The sequence below is a fragment of the Oryctolagus cuniculus genome, chromosome 14 (assembly GCF_051225735.1).
Source record: "Oryctolagus cuniculus isolate XC-2025 breed Fujian yellow rabbit chromosome 14, ASM5122573v1, whole genome shotgun sequence".
NCBI lineage: Eukaryota > Metazoa > Chordata > Mammalia > Lagomorpha > Leporidae > Oryctolagus > Oryctolagus cuniculus.
This window is the reverse complement of record NC_142880.1, coordinates 92457962-92477728: the sequence shown is the minus strand read 5'-3', so window position 1 is coordinate 92477728 and position 19767 is coordinate 92457962. Positions and strand designations below refer to the sequence as shown.

The 19767-nt window shown below is 51.3% G+C and overlaps 1 protein-coding gene across 3 annotated transcripts in view; it reads left to right on the top strand.

Moving 5' to 3' along the window:
* The window catches only part of ADCY2 (adenylate cyclase 2), a 411933-nt gene extending 397494 nt beyond the window's left edge, over positions 1–14439 (top strand). For all 3 annotated transcript variants that reach the window (XR_016220868.1, XM_051853662.3, XM_051853663.3), the window contains 3 exons: positions 5174–5288; positions 7766–7890; positions 13679–14439. Coding sequence is in view for 2 of the 3 variants with exons in the window: in XM_051853662.3 (XP_051709622.1) it covers positions 5174–5288; positions 7766–7890; positions 13679–13831 (393 nt within the window). In the remaining variant the exon portion in view is untranslated. The remainder of the gene's footprint in view (positions 1–5173; positions 5289–7765; positions 7891–13678) is intronic.
* Positions 14440–19767: the final 5328 nt, after the last annotated feature.

Genomic DNA, 19767 nt, shown 5'->3' with positions numbered 1-19767 from the left:
TTTCCAATCTAATTCCCTGTTAATACACCTAGGAAAGCAGCAGAATGTGGCCCAAGCATTTGGGCCCTGCAACCCATGTGGGAGACCCAGATGGAGTCCCAGTCTCTGGTTTCAGCCTGGTCCTGCCCAGGCTGTTAAAGCCATTTAGGGAGTGAACCAGAGGATGGAGGATCCGTCTCTCTCTCTTTCTCCTCCTCCCTCTCCCTCTCTCCCTCTCCCTCTCTCCCTCTCCCTCTCTCCCTCTCCCTCTCTCTCCCTCTAACCCTGCCTTTCAAATAAATAAATATATAAAAATGAATCTTTAAAAATAAATTAACTTACTATTCTATTTATTTATTATATGTAAGCAAATAGCAGCAGGCCTGGGCTTTGGGGTCCAGAACCATTGCTAGTCCTGGTAAATGCAACCCCGGCTCCCTCTGCCTCTTGCTGTGTGTACCCCATGGGGACACCACTGGGCCTAGCACTAGCATTTCTTCCTGAGTCCACTCCCTCCATCTCCCAGATCTGATCCCCAGCTCACGTGACCCCCCCCCCCTTGAGAACCTACGGTCATGTACTCTGTGTATTAACAAAGCCAGTCTGGCTGGCAGAGCAGTGACCAGGAGACGCCTCCTGCCCTGTCCAGGGACTCTGGGTTTCTCGTCCTGGGCACTTGCTGATGACTGCCCTGGGAGACGCTGTCTGGGATAAGCAGAGAGTGCACACAGCCATTCTAAGGCGAGGGGAACACAGAGAACTGGGGACTTAAGGATTCCACCAAGTGGACCGGAGAGGAAGCGCGAGCCATTCTGAGACCCTCCGCTGCCAGTTTCATGGCACTGAAAGTTCTACTGAAACTAAGAACCCGAGATCCCTATACTGTTAGGAAGAGATGATAACTTGGGTCTCTGCTGTGATGAAAAGCATCATCCCAAGGCTGCATGCCTGGCTCCAACAAACACCAAGCTATCGTGGTGTGTCCTGAGTGCAGAGAAATCCCCTTCTACTTTCATACCGTTAAAGAAAACTGAAAACCAGACGAGATGAGCTGTCCACCTTCACTGTGCCCACTGAGGCTCTCCAAGGCCCTTGAAGGGTCCCACATGTAGGCCGCCGACAAAGGCGCCCACCAGGGCAGTGCGCTGCACGTGCAGAGGGGGATAAGTGGCCCGCTGGCCCGAGACTGTGTCCTCTGACATTGCTCCCCTAGCTGCCTTTCCCATCAGATTTGCTTCTCTTCACTGGGGTAAAGGAAGCAACATAACCAGCAAGCCCAGGGAATGCAGCCTGGAGGCGTGCAAGTCACACTGTGAGGTCGCTGGCTGCTGTGCCATTCCACAGTGAGGAGACTGAGGGACTCAGCCAAGGCCACACAGCTCCTGCCAGCAGCACCTGGAGTTGAGTGCCCCCTCCCAGGTGCCCACAGGAGCTGTCCATGCTCAGCTGGGGGAGAGTTGCTGTCCTCCTGGAGATCACTGGTGTCTGGCCAGATCTCCCAGGAGCCCCAGGCAGGAGAACAGAGTGCACCTTAGATAGCAACCCCGAGTCCTCCTCGAAGTCAGATACGAGAGTGTGGACCCTGGAGGTTTTCCAGCATAGAACACAGCGCCACACACACAGTAGGTGCTTGGTGACTGTGTCGTGGATGAAAGGAGCAAGAGGATGGGAGAGGAGAGGAAAGGAGGGGAGGGTCATGCTAATTTTATTTTTTAAATTGTACTTATTTATTTGAAAGAGTTTTAGAGAGGGAGAGACAGATACACAGAGAGATCTTCCATCTGCTGGTTCACTCCCCTAATGGCAGCAACAGCCAAGGCTGGGCCAGGCTGAAGTCAGGAGCCAGGAGCTTCATCCAGATCTGACAGGGGCCCAAACACTTGAGCCATCCTTCCCTGCTTTTCCCAGACCAATAGTAGGGAGCTGGATCATAAGTGGAGCAGCTGGGACTCGAACTGGCACCCATGTGGGATGCTGGCATTCTAGGCAGCGGCTTTACCCCCTATACCACAAGGACAGCCCCAGTCATGCTAATTTTAGCCTAGAAAATGACCGTGGATGTTACTAAACAGGCACGTGGGTTACAAAGTAATCTCAGTAAGCATGCATCTTGTTACTAAACAGGCACGTGGGTTACAAAGTAATCTCAGTAAGCATGCATCTTGTTACTAAACAGGCACATGGGTTACAAAGTAATCTCAGTAAGCATGCATCTTGTTACTAAACAGGCACATGGGTTACAAAGTAATCTCAGTAAGCATGCATCTCCTTTAAGCAAGGTTCCTTGCTGGTGCAACTTCCAAAACAACCAGCTTGCAAAATGCGTTCTAGGGAGCTGAATGAGCCATCTGGACATGTAGCTGGAAGTCAGTTAAATATTTGGAGAAACCTAACAGAAAACATGGGAGAAATAGCTACTTCATCCTGCCATCAAATATTTATCAAGAGCTCAGTTTTAAGGACCTTTCAAAATGAATGGAGTTCTCTTAGAGACAAAACATGATTTTTTCCTAGGGTTTGCTAAGCCCAAATGAGTTATTGATGTTGGATTTTAATCCCGTTCTCAGAACTCAATCTCCTTTTATTTCATATGAGGTCACTTAAAACCTTCAGTCAGAATCTAGGGCTTGACAACAGACTGACCAATAATTTATCATGGAGAAGAGTTCCTGCAATGCACGCTGGCTTGGGAGAAAAAAAAAAAAAAAAAAGCAAAGCATTTCTCCAACGCGAATATGCACCCCTTAATAGCTCACTTGTAATTTTTACGATGCAAGGCTCTGCTGGTTGATTTAACAGCCATGCTTCCCGTTATGTGGCAAGATGTTTTCCAGCCAATGGCACAAGCCTCAAATCAGGTTCTTCCCACGGGTCATGAGCCAGGATGGAAACACACAGCTGTCTTTCAGGAGGGACACTTTGCATTTCCACCCACGTGAATGACAATGCGCTTTGTGGCTCCAGTTTGTTCACGGTTTGATTTTCCTCCCACGATTTCAGATCGAAGATTTATGGCAACAGTACTATTTCATTCATCTTTTTTCCAGAATTATATACTTCACCAGAGGAAAGCGGGGACTGTTTCTGTTGTAATCAGAAACTCAGTTCCTCTTGTCCAGTACTATTTATGTTGTTTAATGCACTGGCGTTCAAACAGGAGCAGTTTGCTCCATCCCACCCTCTGGGGGACACATGTGAGCGTTAGGATAGCAGGCAGAGAACAGGCTGAGATCCCTGATACACCAGACAACCACCAAAGACGGATTCAGAAATCCTGCATCCGTGTGCTGCCTCCCCATCCTCCTCACTGAATTATTGTGCGTTTGTTGCCGTTTGCTTCTTCCTCCTCCTCCCTGCCATGTTGAACACACGGTTTTCCCCACTCTTTCCATCTTCTCACCATCCCTACCAAGCCCCTGATTCTCCCTTCCTGTCCATCGAGAAGCTTCTGCAGGGCCGCAGGTGCCTCCTGTTTGCCTCCCAAGATCTTTCTCCATCCGTGGTCGAGCTCCCTCTGGGACCCAATGGGATGAAACGCTCATCCAAGAAGTCACTGCTGGGGACCCGTAATCGTCTCTCCTCCTGCTCTTCTCTTACCTCCCCCTGCCCTGTCATCACACCCATATCGCATGCACGCCACGGCAGCACATCAGCAATCCTCCCTGGGTGCATGGGCCCCAGGTCAACATCCGTCCACTCCCACCTTGCAGCGAGACTTGACCGTCCTCTCTTTACTCCCTCCTGGCCACTCCCTGTCACTTACCCCATGTGCAGCCTAAGGGTAGCCACTCACAAGCATCCAGTAGGTGCTTCTGCTTCAGCCCAGACAGATTAATAGAGCAGAACCTCCCGGCCACCACCAGGGTCGGAGACGGAAGACTGCATTGAGTGCTGTGCTCCGCCAGGGGTCGCTAGCCCGGCCACGGTGCAGGGCCAGCTGGGACTGTGCTGCCATCAGCCTGGGAGGCAGAGCAGTTCAGCAGACTGGGTGGCACCAGCTTATGACAGAGTGCAGACAGTGACTCCCAGAACAGGAAAGTGAATGACTCGTTCTGTGCCTGTCGTAGTAGTGGATCTATTTGTAAAGAACAGCTCAAAGAAGAAATGTCTTAGAAGATGAATTTCAAAAGTAAATAGAAATAAACTGGGTATTGCTACATAAAAATAATAATAAATATAAATTAATTATAAATATACATAGACAGTCTCACTACCCTCACTGTATACCTTTGAGATTTCTCCTCTTCTGTTGTCATCCTCCCAGGATGGGGAGGTACTTGGGGATAGGTAGAGGCAGGAATTGTGACCCCTGTATTAGTTTACTCAAGCCATCACAGCCAGGTACCCGACCGTGCTGGCGGCTGACAGTCAAGATCAAGGTGAGGGCAGAGCTGGTTCTCCCCACGGTCCTTCCCCTCTCCCCTTGGCTTGCAGATGTCATCGTGTGAGTGTGCACGGGGATGCATGGTTGTTAAACTTCCACAAAGACAAAACCATGACTTTGTCTAGTGACCTGTCAACCATGTACAGAGGCTCTGGGGTGAGAACTCCAACACATTAGCTTGTAGGGGACGTGTTTCTGCCCAGAACACCCTCCCCCTCACGGTGTAGAAGGGCAGAAGGGAGGATGGTGTTACCAGAGCCAGGAGGAGCGTCATGGAGAGCACACCCAGCCCCTGGCATGTCAGGCTACAGTCCTGGCTGGGGAAAACCAACCACCATCACAGGAGATGGGGAAGAGTATCAGTCTCTGCTTCCCACTGCCCAACCTCACCTAGGAGCCTGGGGCCAGGAGGAGGCAACCACAGGGGTCAGGCCCCCAGAGCCAGAGCCCAGCAGAGAGGAGCCAGGAAAGGATAAAGAACTAGCACTCCCCCAGCGCTTGCTTCTGTTGGTGCTTTCTGGGTTAAAATGATGTAGACCCCTCTTAGCAAGCCTTCACTCCTCGACCTACAAGGTGCTTTTGGCCTCAAGTTGCCTGAAGGACCCCAGCTGGTGTCTTCCAGGTTGTCTGTCTCCCCTTGGCCTGGACAATGGATTTGGACACAGTGTTTCCTCGAGATGAGTTTTGATTCGTAGGAAATGTCTTATAAGTTGCTGGGGTTTCTCTCCCATGGGAGCTTGGGCTGTGACTCGGGCACTGCTCTCTGTTCCCTTTAGCTCTGAGCCTGTCTGCCTGTGTTTGCTTCCTCAGGAGCCCGAGCGGCAGTACATGCACATTGGCACGATGGTGGAGTTTGCTTTTGCCCTGGTGGCCAAACTGGATGCCATCAACAAGCACTCCTTCAACGACTTCAAGCTGCGAGTGGGTAGGTCGCGGGGCAGGCATGGACATTGCCGTGTTGGAACAGAACAGTTTCCAGTGTGTCTTTAGGGTGGTACTGGACAGCAGTTGGAAGGACACGGGGGAGCTGTGAGCCCCTAAAGAAGTTGTGCACAAAACAGACACACACACACACACTCCCTTTGGTTGGGCCCAGGCTTTGGTGTGAGGTTAAACAGTGAAGCCTGGACTGGGTTTCTGTCCCCGCTGCCCCATGGCTCCAGCTGAGATCCTGCCCACAAGGCACAGCACACACAGCCTTAAGCCATCCTGAGCTGCCAATTGTCTAGAGCAAGCTGCTTTGTTATGCTGTGGGCTGTTACTACTGAAACTGACTATAAGATAGAGCCAGGGCAGGTGTCTGGGTGCAGTGAGTTGCGCTATGGCTTGGGACATCCCCCCCCCCCAATATTAGAGAGCCTAGGATCACATCCTGACTCTGCTTCTAACCCAGCTTCCTGCCAATGCACGCGCTAGGGGGCAGCAGGGGACAGGTCAAGTGCTTGGTCCCAGGCACTCACGTGGGAGACGCAGATAGAGTCCCATGCGCCTGGCTTTGTGCTGGCCCAGCCCTAGCAGTTGGGGACATTGGAGAGCTGAACTTCTCTGTCACTCAGAGGGCAGGCAGCCAGGGGGAGAGGGAGAAGGAAGATACGTTCAGATTTCACATGTAAAAAAAAAAAGTGCACGTTAGAATTGTTGAAACTCAGTGGTCCCCCACTCCCACAGTCACGACCCACAAGGACACCAAGTGCGTGTCCTGTGAGGTTAAAATAGCATCAGCTTTTCCGATTGTATTTGAATTCTGGAGAAAAACCCAACTTTCAAATAATATACAACCCTTTAGTTCTTTGGGAAACTTCTTGATTTCTAATGTTTCCAACAAACTTCGATAGTTAGCATGCTCCACGTGCCTTTTACACCTTTTTAATTTAAAGCCCGTGTGTCCTAAGCTGTAGAGTTAGCACAGAGCTGCCCTGTAAGTATGCACGCTGCTTGCAACCATTCATGATTTCTAAGAGCTGCTTTGACCATTGTGTGGTCTGGGCAACACATGTTGCTGCTGTTGAAGGCAGGTCCACCTAAAAGGAGTTCTTCTGACAACTTCCACCTGGATGATTTTTAAGTCTCCCTTACATACAGATCTCAGCTTTTAAAAAATGTGGATATGTAAAGCTAGTGTCTTCCTTTGCTGTCGGCATATCATAAATTTAAACCCCAGAAATGCTTTGTGTCTCTGTGCCTTGAGCTGTCAGCATCTGAGCAGATTTTCTGTCCTACATACCCTCTTTCAGGCTGTGCTGTGTGCAAAGGTGAGGCTGGTCATCTAAACCCCTGCTGTGTGTTTTTAAGTGCCAGTCATTTCCCCAGGTGGCAAATTCCCCCCAAGTTTGAATCTCCACCCATGTTTCTTTAGCAAACATAGTGAGATTCTTTAATGCTTTTTGAAAAAAAAAAAGAGACCCTCTACAACAGCAGTGCAAATTAGGGGATCCTTTGAAGGGGTTTTGGCAATGGGAATCATCACCATAGGCATACATGGGGCTTCCAAAGCATATGTGGAAAATCAAATTAAAAGATATTTTGGTGCAAAAACATCTGAAATAGATGCATACGAGGAAGTCTTCAAAAAGTTAGTGGAAAATCCATACCATGAAAACAGCATACATGCATTTCATTTTTGCACCAAAATAAGTTGGTCTTTTAATGAATTTTTTTCCCATGGACTTTTGGAAGTACTTCCCTGTGCCTGCTAAATCCAGTGAACCTTCCTCTGGGAAGTCAGGAGCAGCAGCCCTGCAGGTGGGGTGAGCCATGTGCACAGCAAGCCTGGGGGCGTGCACTTGGTAGGAGCAGGGCCTGGAGCCCAGGGCACGGCTGTGAGAAAGCCCTCTGCCATCTACGCCCTGCGTGATGGCCCCTGCCTCTGCTCCCTCACCCGAAAAGAAAGCCACGCCCACCTCAGTGTTGTGGCCACTGGAAGTGTGTGTGCACATGCGTCTGAGGGGCACTGAGAATAGTGCATGGGAGTAGCAAGCACTCTCCTGGTGCTGCTTGTGAGTACCGGTTACTCTGGCTGGACGTGGGCCCAAGTGACCCCCAAGTCCAGCAGTGGCACAGTAGCCAGTTGAAATTAAGATCTGCTTCAGAATGGACGTGAACTCTGAGGCTGCTGCCAAACACTGTGGTGATCAGCTCTTGGCTCAGCAACAGAGAAAGCAGGTGTCACACGTACGTATGAAAGCCTCCCAGGTCGTTACAAAATGACACATGGGTGTGTAAGTAGGATTGAACGTCTAGATTAAAAAACAAGGGCAAATTGGGTGTTTGAGGGGATAGAATTAGAGGAATCATTTTTGTGACTGGGGCTGATGTTTAATAATGATTCGAGACTGGCTTTATAAAGCTTTCCTGCTGGAGAGAGCTGCTGCGATGTGAGTCTTGTTAACTCGTGTGTCACAGGCATTAACCACGGACCTGTGATCGCTGGTGTCATCGGAGCCCAGAAGCCCCAGTACGACATCTGGGGCAACACAGTCAACGTGGCCAGCAGGATGGACAGCACCGGAGTCCTGGACAAGATACAGGTGACTGAGGCCACCCTGCCATGCTGGGCCATGTCTGTCCTCTTGGGAAATCAGGATGGAGTATACTGATGATGACAGTAGTGTACGAAACAAAGGAGAGTCAACTGTGAAATGTTAGTTTCTGCAGTCACTGTTGACAATGCCACAACTGTAGTAACGTGATGGCTGTGGCGTGTGTGAAAGCGGTAACAGGTGGCCCACATGGTTGCCTGACAGCCCAGAGCGCTCAGTACAGGAGTAGCACCCTCCTCTCCTCTCCTCTCCTCTCCTCTCCCCAGGTCCAACACCAGCCCACAAAAGAGCTTTCCAAAGAGGAGGAGTCATGGAACCTGAGCCTGCCTTCCTCTCCAGGGAGGAGGGGAGGAACAGACTGCGGAGCAGGGGAGGAGAAAATAAGGTCAACAGGAAACCGCAGTCTTAGGTCCTGAGAGGGCCAGAAATGAGCAGAGCACTCTAGGATCTGCAGAGGGGAGAGGAAGGGAAGATCTGGCAAATTAAAAGCAGTGGTTGGGGAAAAACAAAACTGCTTCATGTTAATACTCCCATTGCTCATGAAATCAATTATAGTTACGGTTCAAGTGACTATAATTACAGTGCACTAATGATATTCTAGAAAGAACGAATTTAAAATCGCTGCAAAGTCAACAGGGAAAGAAAACATGTTGCTGCGACTATGCCGATGGAGCCGGCAGGTGGCATAGCAGTGAAGAAGCCCCTTGGGATGCCCACATCCCAGATCTGAGTGCCTGGGTTCAACACCTGGCTCCAGCTCCTGATTCCAGCTTCCTGCTAATGTGGACCTGGGAAGCAGCAGGTGGTGACTCAAGTAATTGGGTTCCTGCAGCCTTTGGGGGGAGTCCTGGGTAGACTTCCCAGCTCCTGGTTTCAATCCTGGCCACTGAGGGCATTTGGAGAATGAGCCAGCAGGTAGGGGCATTCACATTCTGTCTCTTAAATAAAAACAAATGGCAAGCCACGGTGAAAAGCTCTCCAGCACTGCAACAGAGCAGTGGTCAGTGTAGGATGGGACAATGGCATCAAGGGAGAGAAGAGGGAGGGAGGAGCTGCCTCTGTCAGTCAAGCTGACTCCTACCTCATGCACCACCCACTTCCCCTTCCCCTCCCCCTCCCCCTGCCTCTCGTGCTGAGCCGGGCGTTGCAGCTGGAGGGGCAAGCACACCATGGTACTCGCCCCTCGTGCAGTGCCTGTCCTCGTCACCAGCAGCAGTCACAGCCATGTGACTGCAAACATGCCAAGGCCACAGCAGCAGGACTCTGTAGTCTGTGTGATGAGGGGAGGCTCTGGGAGGACTGGACATCTGGACAGCAGCCAAGAGAGTAGGGATGACAGACACAGTGATGGAGGTGGTGTATGTGGGCCGCCTTTCAGGAGATGCGGGTAGGGTTCTAGGATGCCTTCAGGCACCATAACTGGGCATGGGCAGCACCCGCAGGAACAGCCTAGGGCGTGGGAGCAGGTGAGAGGAGAAATCATGCAGGTGGAGGAACGAGATGGAAATGGGGCATGGCCAGAGAATGGGCTCACAGCCCCTTGGTTAGGGGAGGAAATGAAGAGGTCAGCAGTAGAAACAGGAAACATTCATTCCAGTATTTGAAAGAAAGGAAGTCTCAGCTAACCAAGAGAATACAAATGCAGAAACAAATGTTTAACTCACTTTAAAGACTTGAGAGGCAGAATTAGAGGGAGAGACAGAGGTCTTCCATCTGCCAGTTCATTCCCCATTTGGCTGCAGTGGCTAGGGCTGGGCTGATCAGGAGCTGCCTCTGGGTTTCCCATCTGGATGCAGGTGCCAAACACTTGGGCCATCTTCCACTGCTTTCCCAGGCAGCTAGCAGGGAGCTGGATCAGAGAGGAGCAGCTGGGACTTGAACAGGTGGAGACTTAACCTACTATATACCACAGTGCTGGCCCTTAATTCACTTAATCTTTTAGATTATTTGTCATGGCATTTCAAGAAGGTCATGGAAAACTGAAGAGATATACTTTAGTGTAAGAAAATTTGAAATCCTTTTTCTCATGATAAGCATTTTCCATGAAGAGGACCCCTCTTAAGTAGGATTGTAGACATGGTCCTAGGTTTATCACTTTAAATATATTTTAATGCTTTTAAGCTATTAATGGCAAAAGCCATTTTGTTATGATTTGGAAATTTTGTAAATTATATCTTATTCTCAACCTCCAAATCCATAGCCACTTAATGTATCGATTATAGAATGATTATATCTGAACATTTTTCATACTAGAACATTCTGAGGTCTGCTTCCAGAGTGACACATGACACACCAAGGTGTTATGTCTTGCACAGAGGAATGTTTCCATCCAGTAACGGAGGGGCTTTGCTGAAGTCCAGGGCTACCTAGGTTTTGTTTGGGTAATACTAGGTATCTTCACCATTCCAATTTCATTGCTAGAAATCAGGGAAGACTAATGTGCTGTAGAGTAAGAAATCAGTGCGTCAGCTGCCAGCAGTCAGGGTGCACGCACAGGCTGGGGCACAGTCCCAGACCCCTAGGAAGAAGGGCGGCTGTTCTGAGAGGGAAGCATGTGCGTATGGTCTTGTGTCCATGCATGTTTGTGTGTGTATATATTTATGCGAACTTTCTACCAGCCTCACCCTCAAAAAGCAGAGGTTTTCTATTTCACCCTAGTGTGTTGGATTCTGGAAGATAAAGTCTGCTGAATGGCAGGTTGCTGTGAAAATCACCAGACCCACCTAAGGGGCTTTATCATGGGCATCTGTATTTTGGATTTTGATGGGTTTCTATCCAGTGTATCTCAGCTTGGCTAAGGCCCCCCCATAACCTTACCTGCTAACAGTATGATGGTCCTGTACAGTCCTTTAATGTCTGTGAAAGCCCCACCTCACTGCAGAGTCAACAGGAATGGGCTTTGCATTAAACCTCCATCTCACTCATCCCAACGTGACTCTCTCTGGGGCCACTCTAAAGCGTAGCTTTTTGTCTGGAGTGGAATAAACATGACTTCTAAGCATTCAGCCATCCTCCACCCGATTATTAGTTAGCAGTTCCTGCAAGTTAACCACAGGTCTGACCGAAGGGAGAGGCAATGAAGAAAAGTAGCGAGAGGAGGATAGCAAGTACCTCAGGCTCTCCTGCCCCCATTGACCATGGCCAAAGAGGTGGCTGGCTCTGCTCACTCGGGGAGCTGGCAACGTTGGCTCCAGCTCATCTCCCCTCTCTCCCTGGAGGCTGAGCCCTGGTCGTAGTCTCAGACATTGCCCAGCAGGAGAGGGGGAAGACACCCGGGCAGTCCAGTCATGTCCAGTGGCACCAGCGCTTCTGGTTGTGCCGCAGCGCTCACTGCCAGGGATGCTCCAGCAAACCTGAGCAACCAGGGCACTGGTGGGGAAGGGGCACACCCTCAGTGACCCTCCAGCCCCACCTGCAGGCCAGCTGCACACCCTCTACACAGGAGATGTCAGAGGCGAGTGGTACTTCTGAAAACCCTTCACAGCCCTGGAGGCAGTCCTCAAGCCCTGGCCTTAGGCATCCCTGGCAGTCCGAGAGGATGGGTGTGGGGTGCTGTCCTCCCAGAGCTTGTAAATATTCGCAGGTCCTGTGTGATGCGAGGTTGGGCCCCCATGTGTTGCTAAAAGGGAATCTCACGTCATCACACTCCCCGCGACTCAGTGTCCATCAGCCACCTGCACCATCTCTGGGCCCTGATCCTGGGAGGCAATCATGGTTGCTGTCACCTAGGTTTGCAGGCCTGCATGTGGTCATTCGGCTCAGCAGCCGGAAGGGCCACTGCTGGGCGAGTTTCCTGCTGCTGCTGCGGCTCACTGTACCTACAAATAGCCCTTCATTTCCATTTATGTGCAAGGAGAGTAAGGAGGTGCCTGGGTGGGAATGATGCAGAGACTATGAAACAAACAGCCACTCCTGGGCCTGAAAAATAGGCCTTCTGCATTAGAGAACATTGCAGCCCCCCACCCATCGTGCAAACCCACGGAATGGTGTAGAGAGCCCGGCAGCTTCCCCCTGCCCAGGTCTGGAGGAATGGCCGGTGTTCAGCAGGCAGAGAGGTTTTGTCCTCCCCTATGCTTGTTGACCATGCAGTGCTAGGTGCTTGGTGTTAGCAAACACCAACGGATAACTCAAACACCTGCTGTGGCTCTCTGCATCCCTTAGTACCACTGCTAGAAAGTTAACCCCAAAAGTTCGGAGGAGGTCTTGAATGTGGTTCACAAGTCAGATGTCTGTAGGATCCTGACAGCCGGTCAGAAACCCTTTGTCACGGGAAAAGGACTGCAGCCCAGCCGCTTGCTCAGGACCCTGTTCTCTGGGTTCTCGGGTTCTTACCCAGTCCCCAGAGCTTTCCTACATCCTGTCAGGCCCGGCCCTGCCCTGGGACGTGTGCCCAGCTGGGGAGCAGCACAGCATCTGGAACCTGCCTCCCCCTTTCCCTTCTCACACCAGGAGGGTCCCCAGGACCCCCGGGGCTAGGGGTTGGCCACTGGGTCACGTGGCAGGAAGGTGAATGATTGGTCTAGCTCTTTCCCACAGCTGTCCCCGAGAGCTTCACGTGGTAGACTTGACCTTGGCCCTCGGGGCCCCTGAGCACAGTCCTGGGTTCTCACGAGCCCAGGCCCTGATGGTTTGCCCAAGCTTTTGCCTCTGGCCCCCTGGTGGTGTCGGCCCAGTCACCAAGCCAAGGAGGCTGGCTCGCTGCTGTTGGCATGGCCCCTACCCTGGCCCTTATTCCAGCCCCTGCTGTCGCACCGCTGCAGGCAGTGCCCGCACCAAAACCAAAGTCATGTTACAGCCCTGTGGGGTTGTCTGCAAGCTGCCCGGCTGTGCCGAGCCTGCCGGCCTGAGTGCATCATTCACGTGCCCGAGGTGCCCCTGGAGCAGAAGGCCCGTGTTGGATGTGGTGGGAGGAGCACCCTCCTCCACGTATCTCTTACCTGCTCCAGGGCCTCTGGAATGACTTCTTCCCCCTCCCTGCTTGAGGCACAAACCTTCTGGGGCATCGGGATGGTGGCCTTGTTCTCAGCTCACACCTAGGTTCCTCACCCATCTTCCACGCGAGGAGAGGCCTGATGTAGGAGGCTCCTCTGACCCACCAGGCAGGCCAGGCCACAGTCTTGGTTTCCCGAGGAGGGCACAGCCCGTCCTGCAGCTGAGACGGCTCACAGCTCAGCCCAGGACAGTGACTCTTGCGAGGAGACTGGAGCCATCCGTCCCTCTCCCCACCCACCACCCTGAGTTTTGGCCACCATCTGAACACAGGACCAGCACTAGGACTGCAGCATCTGGGGTCCTGGTTCATCAAGTGTGCAGTGGCAGGCAGCAGGAGGTCTCGGCCCATCCACAGGTGTCAGCAGGGGCTCCCTTGTGTGCATCTTGAGTCAGTGCAGTAGAGAAGAAACTTTAAAGTTAGCTGAGAGAGGCAGGCAGGCAGGCAAACTAGCAGAGCAAGCTCCCATCCCCTGGTTCACTCCCCAGATGGCCCCAGGAGCCTTCCTGGCAATAGTCTGGAGCTGGGGCCTCCATCTAAGCCTTCCAGGCTTCTGTGCTGGTGGCAGTGGCCTGGCCACGGCAGTACCACAGTGAACTTAACCCTGGGGAGGGCTTGAGTTTCATGTTGTCAGCACTGCTTTGGGTGGATCGTTCTAACTTGTCAGGAGGGGAATTACCAGGTCAAAAGGCAGGAAGATTGCGGCCCTTTTTCTGTGGTCGGATGGGCTGCGTGGCCTTGGGCACTAACCACGCTGTCCTGTGTGTGTGTCCGTGTGGCCGGCAGGTGACCGAGGAGACCAGCCTCATCCTGCAGACGCTTGGGTACACGTGCACCTGCCGAGGGATCATCAACGTGAAGGGCAAGGGGGACCTGAAGACGTACTTTGTCAACACAGAAATGTCAAGGTCCCTGTCCCAGAGCAACGTGGCCTCCTGAAGAGCAGGAAGACGGACATCCAGGAGAGACAGCGCACTCCCCGACTGCACCTCCTGGCCCTGGTGTTCGGTGTGCGTGCCCTGTTCTGTCCCTCCGGATTCCTGCGAATTGTTTGTGACCCGGTGGCGTACTGTTCGACGTCTGACCTGTGCCCACACCATTCTGCCACTCCCACTGTGCTCACTCCTAAGCAGAGGCAAAGAGGAATGCATGGTGGAAGAGAAGCGTCCAAAGAGCAGAGAAGTGAAACAGACAAAAATTCTTAAGGCAATAAAACGAGGGGGTGTAGATTATCTTCTGGTGCATGTTCTTTTCTGGAGAATACGTTCGCTCCCCCACCGCATCCACTAGTGTGCTTCTCCGACATGCAGTATTTGTGAATGAGCCCATCCCGTCGCCCCACCTGGGGTTCCTGCTCCGCCCCGTGTCTCGTCGCCAGCTGGGACCCACAGCTCTCGTCGCCTTGCTCTGTGTCTCGTGCCAGCAGCATGTTGCCATCGACAGAACGAGTCCTCACCGCCTAGGACAGTTTTGTACCAAACTCGTCTGATGTTTTGATGCCATTTGTCTTTTGTAAGGTTAACTCATTAAAAGTTTTATGTACTTTGGTTCGTAGTGCCTGTATCCATTCTTTCTTCTCTTTCTTCCACGGGTGGCGCCAGAAGCAACCTCTTTCCCATCCACTCTCCCTTTTGCAATACTTGTATCCAAAAAAGCATGCCGGAAGCCAATACCAAGACATCCTTGGATAACTGAGATTCAGCAGACTTGGCAGTGACATCCGTCATCACATAAAGCTCACTGTGTCCTGTGGTCCCATTTTAATGTTGGCATCTCTAGAAGATGTTTCCAGGAAAAAACAAGATTCTCCGAGCAACAGTACCCGTTCTAGCTGCAGTATCACTTTGCTCGAGCCACCAGATGCAGACTGCCTTTGAGTCACCTGGACCAGCTACCTGACTCAGTAATCACCACGGTTTGAGTAAAGCAAGAGAGGTCGCCACGTCCCATAGCTGCCTGTTACACCCGAGGAGGCCCAAGAAGATGTGAACCAAGGTTCATATGTTATTAAAGTTAGAAGGCTGGAAAAACTCATGTGTTTTCTTTCAAAGTCAAGAATACTTTGCCAAATGACAAAGGAATTGTATATAAGCTAATGTTTAAAAGCAGAACTGCAGGTAACAGCAAGGTTGGTCTCCCTCTAGCTCAGAGCAGCACCTGCGACAGGGAGGGGACCAGCCCATCATCAGCGGGACCTGAAGCACAGTCCTCGGGTGGATTTCTGCCTCTGACGTTTGCCAGTGTTGGGACTTGGAACACATCTCAGGATGGTGCCCTGCCAAGGCAGCTCATGGAGCTGGGCTGCGATTAGATGAGCTGAGGAGAGAGCCCTGCAGGTGCCTGGCTTGCTCCTGCCATTGCCTTCGCAGCCGGACCGGGACGGACTCGTAACTGTAATCAGTCAGCTGAGAATAGAGCTTGCTTATCTAGCTGTCTCCCTCGGGAACATTTTGATCCTGTAAATCACAATTCTGCACTGGCTTTAATACTCTGAGGTCTCCAGAGAGGTGACGGAACCAAGAAACAAGCGACCAGGGCGCCTCCCTTGCCGCCAGCAGAGTCTAGGCCGCAGGGTTTCCGCGATTTCAAATGGGCCTCGTTTAAAACCTGCAGTGATGGTCAGCAGGAACACCTGGTGGCTTTGCTTCCTGCCCCCACAGGACAGGGTCCGTCCTCGGATGCCCTCGGCAAACGCCCTTCCTCAGCTCTGGGCGATTCACCAAGTTCTTCTAAACATGGTCCTCTCCTCCCTCCAGCATGGGATACACTCCACTCAAACACAGGTTCATCGTTTCCCAGAGCCGCGTCACTCGCCAGCTCTATGAACTACAGGATCTACAAGCAATCAGAGTCATGGTCAGGGCCCACCTTGCAACATCCTCTGCCTCCCTGGGCCTCTGGGTGGCCTGGTCCCTGCTCAGCGCTGTCGGCATCGCCTGGGCAGTGTCAGGGATGCAGGTGGAGGTCTCACCCTACTCCTTATCAGCCGTGAACCCAGGGCTGTGTAACACAATTTCTCCCGGGGATTCTGGTTCCCTCGTCACACTGGAGGAGACAGGTGCAGAGGAATCGGGGCTTCGGTTGCAGGTTTCACGGTCGAGCCATGGCTGAGGCAAGAATAGAGGGGCAAACCGCCCAATCCCCGAAATCTGGCAGGAGCCATTCCTGATGGGAGCGTTTCAAGCTCCAAGCAGCGGCAAATGTCCTGTGTGCAAAACATGCGATCCGGGCACTTCGGCTGCCCGTGTCCCCAGGCCACTGGCATGGAGGGACCCCCCTCCCCAGAGCTCTCCTCTCCCTGCAGAGCTCACAGGAAGCCTTCAGTGGGGGGAAGCACCTTCAGCCCAAGCCCCTTACAACTCTAGGGCGTCACTGGGTCTGTTTAGCAATGTCCGAGTTTGTCATCGACCCTGTGTAACTCTTGTGCCCCTATGCAGTGGGCTTTCCTGAAGACAGCAACCATTCTGCTTGGAAGGGGGTCCAGAAAGCTCCTTGCAAGGGGAGGTAAGAGAGAAGTTCATTTTGGTGTCAAAAGCCTTTGAAGCCCATGCATAGATTTTTGCCCATAATATGCATTTTCTGTGAACTTTTTGAATCCCCCTGTATATCTAGTCACCAAGAAATAGCATTGACCCATGGTGGATAAAACACATTTGATAAAACACATAAGAACGTGTCTTCTTTGGCAACTTTAAACAAATACTCATATTGGCTTTCAGTTGCAAATGTCCGGATGCTAGCAGACACACACGCAATTTTTCCCTTACCACCTAAAACCTGAGATCTTCTGAAGCCTCCCCCACCCCAGTACTGCTCCACAGGAATGGGGCCCACCCTAAAACGACACAATTTAGGTTGACAGTCATATGCTACAGTCTCTTACACACGCCTCATCTTGTTGACAACATTGAATAAAGAGCCGTTTATAAAGACGTCTATAGCTCCAATTTTTCTGTTTCCTGTTATGCTGTATTTATAAAAAAAATGTATCCGGCAGCATTACAAATAAACTACTTCAATGTGTTTGCAAAAAATAAAAAAGACCTACACTGAAAATCTGTTTGCAAAATCATAAAAAAAAAATATTTAGGAGTCACTGAGCCTTGAAATTGCCAGCCATCCTGTGGCAGGTGTCCCTAGAGGATCCTCTCTGCAGAGTCACAGCAATAAAGCCAGTGACAGAGGAATCAGCAGTGAAACTAATTGGATCACCTGCCCATTAACTGTTCAACTGTGGGAAACTGACTGAAGGTAAAGGGGAGGGGATTTCTTCCAAGGGACCCATTCACTTAAAACATGGCTGGTATCTCAATACTTGACTAAGTTTCAAATTGTCTCCAAAGTAAACATTTCCAAACTCAGAAGTGGCTGCTTCCAGAATAGAGCTGCTCAAGGAGCCAGAGCTGCAGCTCCTTGGAGCTGGGGCGTGTGCACACTGACGGAACAAAGACTAGGCCTCAGCCATTCTTGCTCACTGCCCAGAAGATCAACTTTGGAATGTATTCCTTGCCCTTGAATTTCAGTTGGGTCTCATACTCTATTGCCTTCATACCCCACCCTCACTTTCTTTGAAAGCTCCCAGCCTCTGGATTCTGAATGACCCACCTAATCCTCCATCGGACCCCTCCCCGCCTCCTGCCCCCACTCTGTCATCTCCTCACACACATTTCCAAACCATGCAACCCAAACCCCTCCTCCCCCAAGGGAGGTGGCTGGAGCGGAAGGTCCAGTTAGGGTCTCTGTGCCCTTCTCTCTATCAGACCTTAGCCCGATAGAGGAACGTTCTCAGAGAATCCCTCTAAACATCGTAAGGGATTTCTCTGCCTGACCCAGTCCTATAGCTTAACTTGGATCCGGCAAGCCGCCGAGCGGTAGGCAGATGAGATGCACCTCCAGGCCCCAGACACACCCAGAAGCCATTCAAGCCATCCCCAGAGCCAACCCTAACCCGGATTGGGCTGACCAACCTGGGGACCTACAGGCCCAAGACCACATGATCTCTTGCCTGCTGGCAGCTATGACTCGGAACAGCCATAAACAGGTTAATTATAGGATCTGAGAGGTCATTCAGGAACCCAATGAAAACCCTGCTCTATTTATGTCCTGCCTTACTGAGGCAATGATAAAGTATACTAATACTGATCCCAATTCCCCAGAGGGACAGCCTTAAAGATCCACTTTATGTCCCAGTCAGCTCTAGATATCTGTCACAAACTCCAGAAATTACAAGATAGTCTGCAGAACCCCCAGAGGAACCTCATAGATGTGGCTTTTCATGTATTTAACAGTAGATATGAGGAATTAAGGACTTAGAAAACTAAAGTTTCAGATGTTTGCCTCTAATCCACCAACACCCCAATCACAAGCTAAGTCCCACCCCTCAGAGGCCCTGTTTTTGGCACGGCAATGCTGGGTACTGGGCCAAGGCCTGCTCCAACTTGAAGCCCACCCTAGTTCAAGGCTCTAGTCTTCCTGCTGCCTGTATTAACTGTGGCAGCACCGGACATCGGGCCAGGAGCTGCCCTAACCCGAGGCCTCCCTCTGCCTCGTGTCCCAAGTCACTGGAAGACAGACTGCCTCCAGGGAGGGAAACCTTCTTTCTGGAACAGCCCTCTGCTCAACCCCTCCAGCACAGGACATCTCATTTCTGTTCAACAGAATGAGGCGGCCTGGATTCTAATAGGGACAGTGTCTGGAAAGCAAGTTTCTTTCTTGGTGGACACCGGAGCTGGTTTATCTGTTTTAAGTGAATATTGCCCTTCCTTCCTTGCTCAGTCTGTTGTTGGCATGAAAGGCCTGATAAGACCCCTCCCTTATATTGCTCCTTCGGAGATGCAACTCTCCGGCATTCCTTTCTAGTCCTTCCTAACTGCCCCACCCCCCTCTCAGGTAGGGACCTTTCTCCACTGCTTGGGGGCATCTATCCATCTCCATTCCCACCAGGGATAAATCACAAACCTTTATAATTCACATATGGACCTTCCTCTCCCCACCTCTCCACCCCAGACTCCCTCCTTTCCCCTGGTTAAGCCTGTAGTGTGGGGTACCTCCCACCCAATCACCACTCACTATACCCCCCATTCACATCTCTCTAAAAGACCCTACAAACACTATTGCTGTTCCCCAATATCCTTTAAGCCCAGAAGGCCATAGAGGTCTAAAACCTATTATAGACTGCCGCCTCTGAGCTAACACTTACTTCCACCCACTCCCCCCATAACACATCTATACTTCCAATCAAAAAGCCAGATGCCATTTAGTGTAGGACCTCCCAACATATTAATGCTGCTGTCCATCCCGTATACCCAGAGGTGCCAAACTCCTACACACTCTTCTCCTAAATAGCCCCCTACAACTTCTTTCTTTTCCACCCTGGACCTGAAGGATGCTTTCTTCACAATTCCTCGACACCTTTGCCTCTACCAGTTCTGACCCCGATACTCACCTTACTCGCAGCCCTCCTGGACTGTAATATCCCAAGGTTTCCAGAACAGTTGGCACACTTTTGGGCAGGCCCTCCAGGCAGATCTAGCCTCTATTAACCGGTCACCCAGCACCCTTCAATACGTTGATGATCTTCTCCTGGGTAGCCCCTCCCGAGACGCCTGTCTCCAACACACCACTAGTCTTTTAAACGTTCGACCTGAGAAAGGTTATCAGGGATCTCCAGAGCAGGCTCAGATAGTTTCCACATCTGTCACCTTCTTGGACTTCCCGTGATGCCAGACACTAGTGCAATTCCACCAGCCTGAAAACAGGCAATCCACTCTCTTCCTTTCCCACGTACTAAGCATGACCTCTTCTTTCTTGGGATTCGTGGGATATTTTCACACCTGGATTCCAAACTTTTCTGATTGCTAAACCTCTCTGAGGCT